Source organism: Ceratina calcarata, unplaced genomic scaffold, assembly GCF_001652005.2.
Source record: "Ceratina calcarata isolate Rehan_Ccalc_2016 unplaced genomic scaffold, ASM165200v1 scaffold4060, whole genome shotgun sequence".
In the NCBI taxonomy this organism is placed as follows: Eukaryota; Metazoa; Arthropoda; class Insecta; order Hymenoptera; family Apidae; genus Ceratina; species Ceratina calcarata.
Window position 1 is genome coordinate 1 of NW_017164080.1, and position 2,676 is coordinate 2,676.

Sequence of the window (2,676 nt, forward strand, 5' to 3'; positions counted from 1 at the left end):
GAATTTGATACATATGATAGCTTAAATCTAAGGTTATGCCTAAAGTTTAGAAATCAGCAAAGTGCAAGGACTTGAATAATCTTTTTTTCACTGATGTCGTTTATGGCAAATGAAAGCTTGATTCTTCACCTTTAAAAGAAAAATTGTATTTCTATGATTGTATTTTCTGTACTTGTTACAACGGTTAGAAAAATTCGTACATAAATTCCGACCTAACACAAGTACCTGTTAGGGAACTCGAATCCCAAACATTATTTTATCCACTATACAACCTCAGTTTAACACACGAACATGCCGTGTTTGACCAACTCTTTTGCAATGGCACGAAAAATAGCCAATATCAGCTAAAGAACAACGAAAATTAAAAGTTTTTTGAACCACTATAATATCTAGAGAAGAAATGTTCCCACAATGTTTAAATGATAAGATAGAATTCATTTTTTTAACTGATTTTGCATAAAAGCCCGAAATCTATGAAAGTACTAGTGATCGATCTGAGATAATAATCGTTATTTTGTTTTGTTTTCCAGTAAACGCGTCAGGCGAACTACTTCGTGGCACATCTCTCACAAATCAGATTTCAATTTTCACTCCACTCAAGAGATGAACAACGCTTATCCTCACAATGAGAATAGCTCTACGACAAACTGTACAAAGGACGATTTTTACGTGCAACCGCGGTCCACATCGCAATGGGAAGAAAAAAGACATAACATGATTCTAGATAACATACACAATGAATTTAGTACTCCGAATGCGCACACGAAAAAGTACAATCAAAATTCTTTGCAATCGGGGAAGAATCGAATACGATCCTCGGTACGTCGAGTGTCGTCGTTCCATGGTAATGAACAAACCAATTCAGCGCATTCAGATGACAAAAATGAAAACTTGAAGAAGTCAAGCAGCCAGCAAAATGTGGTATTAAATAATACGCCCGTGACCAAATCGAAGACACCGACTTCTTGGAAAGACGCGAAAGGATATTTCCAGACGAACCAAACGAACACCCCGATCAATCAAACTGGCCGTGCGTCGATCGCGAAATTGAGAACTCAGAACGCCGGGATGGTGCTGGCTAAGGCTAAGCTGTTCGACGAATGTACCGCGAAAGTGTACAGTACCCAGAACTTCGTAGCGAGTAAAAAAAACGGTCAATGTCCGGATAACGTGAAGCAAAGCTGCGAACGGAAATCGAGTAAGAATGCAAAAAGCAGATATCCGAAAGCAGCGAAACATACTCCTCCTCCAAGTATAGAGACTGAGAAAGATCAGATCGAAACGTGTTATTACATTCCCAATGACTCCGCGAATCACAAAGAGAACGTGGTTAAAACATCACCTTTGGTGAGGAAAATACCTATAAATACAATAATGCATGAGCCAAGACTGAACGTGTACAAAACGGACAGTGTATTAACTTGTAAAACGCCGAATATAAAGAAGCCGTTAACAGTAAAGACGCCTAAAAGTGGAAAGGCGTTAGTTAGGAAATCTACTGTAGAAACTCGCAGGACACCTTTGAAAGCTGTTAGTCAATTAAGCACCCCGAAATATCAGAGTCCTAAAAGCATTTTAAAGATGTCAAGGAACATCAGTAGATACACTTAACGAACTCGTCGAAGATGTGTTCGATTGATTAATTAAATTAGCAAGCTATAAAATGGTGAAACCATCGAAAGATTGTTAGAAACAATTTATACAGGGTAAGTCGCCTGAGGCAAGCCACCTAAATAACTTCTACATTTTTTGAGATAGAAAGGTGTGTTTCAGACAAGATTTGTTTGGTTTCGAGAGATATGTTACGTGGTATACATAACTTTTCTGCAGATGGAGATGCTTAAGGGATTTAAAGGTCAACTTTGTTTTTTCGAATGAAATAGGATATTTTTTTATACATGAAACGATGCCACTATATAGACATATAAAAAAAAATATTTCAAAACAATTTAAAAATTTGGACGGACATTAACGTTTATTTACAGGGATGGTTTAACGTAACAACCATTTGGATCACAACATCTATGAAATAAGGACTGAACTACGTTGTTTAATGTATTGTCTGATATTTTGCAACATACAGCGATAATACGCTGCTTCATATCTAATATTAGGATGAACTTCAGAATTACCTAAATTGAAGTACCTCCTAAACTACTAGCTTTTCGACATACATAGATCAGCACTTTCTTTATAAAAAGTGTCTATATAGTGGCATCGTTTGATGTATACAAAAACTCAATTGTATTTAAAAAAAGTTTACCTTCAAATCTCTTAAGCAGCTGCACCTGCAGTAAAATTCTGTACGTTATGCAATGTGTCCTTTGAAACCAATCAACTTTTGTTTGAAACATTTCTTCCAATCTAAAAAGACTATGGAAGGTATTCAGGTGGCTTGCCTCAGGTGACTTACCCTGTATATAGAAATGAACTTCAGATTAATTTTTTATAATATATGCTAAATGATAATATACTGAAGCATATTGCAAGTATGTTAAATGGAAACATAGGCCTGTGTCGCACATGCAGAGCTGGAATGGTTTTAAAAGCAAGACATTTTTAACAAATTTTCTTTAAGGAAGTTTATGTATTTATATATATACCTTTTTGTATGTTTTATAATGTTACTATTTTCTGTAATATATATTGGTGTATCTAAAGTACAAACTATACTAT

The 2,676-nt window shown here is 35.5% G+C and overlaps 1 protein-coding gene across 1 annotated transcript; it reads left to right on the top strand.

Moving 5' to 3' along the window:
* Window positions 1-25: 25 nt before the first annotated feature.
* LOC108626513 (uncharacterized) lies at window positions 26-1,730 on the top strand. Its single transcript, XM_018027229.2, has one exon. The coding sequence runs from the start codon at window positions 604-606 to the stop codon at window positions 1,609-1,611; it is 1,008 nt and encodes a 335-aa protein (XP_017882718.2). The 5' UTR covers window positions 26-603; the 3' UTR covers window positions 1,612-1,730.
* Window positions 1,731-2,676: the final 946 nt, after the last annotated feature.

Bases quoted from the DNA above. Each gene is read 5' to 3' on its own strand.
- LOC108626513 (XM_018027229.2), top strand. From the start codon at position 604: ATGAACAACGCTTATCCTCACAATGAGAATAGCTCTACGACAAACTGT.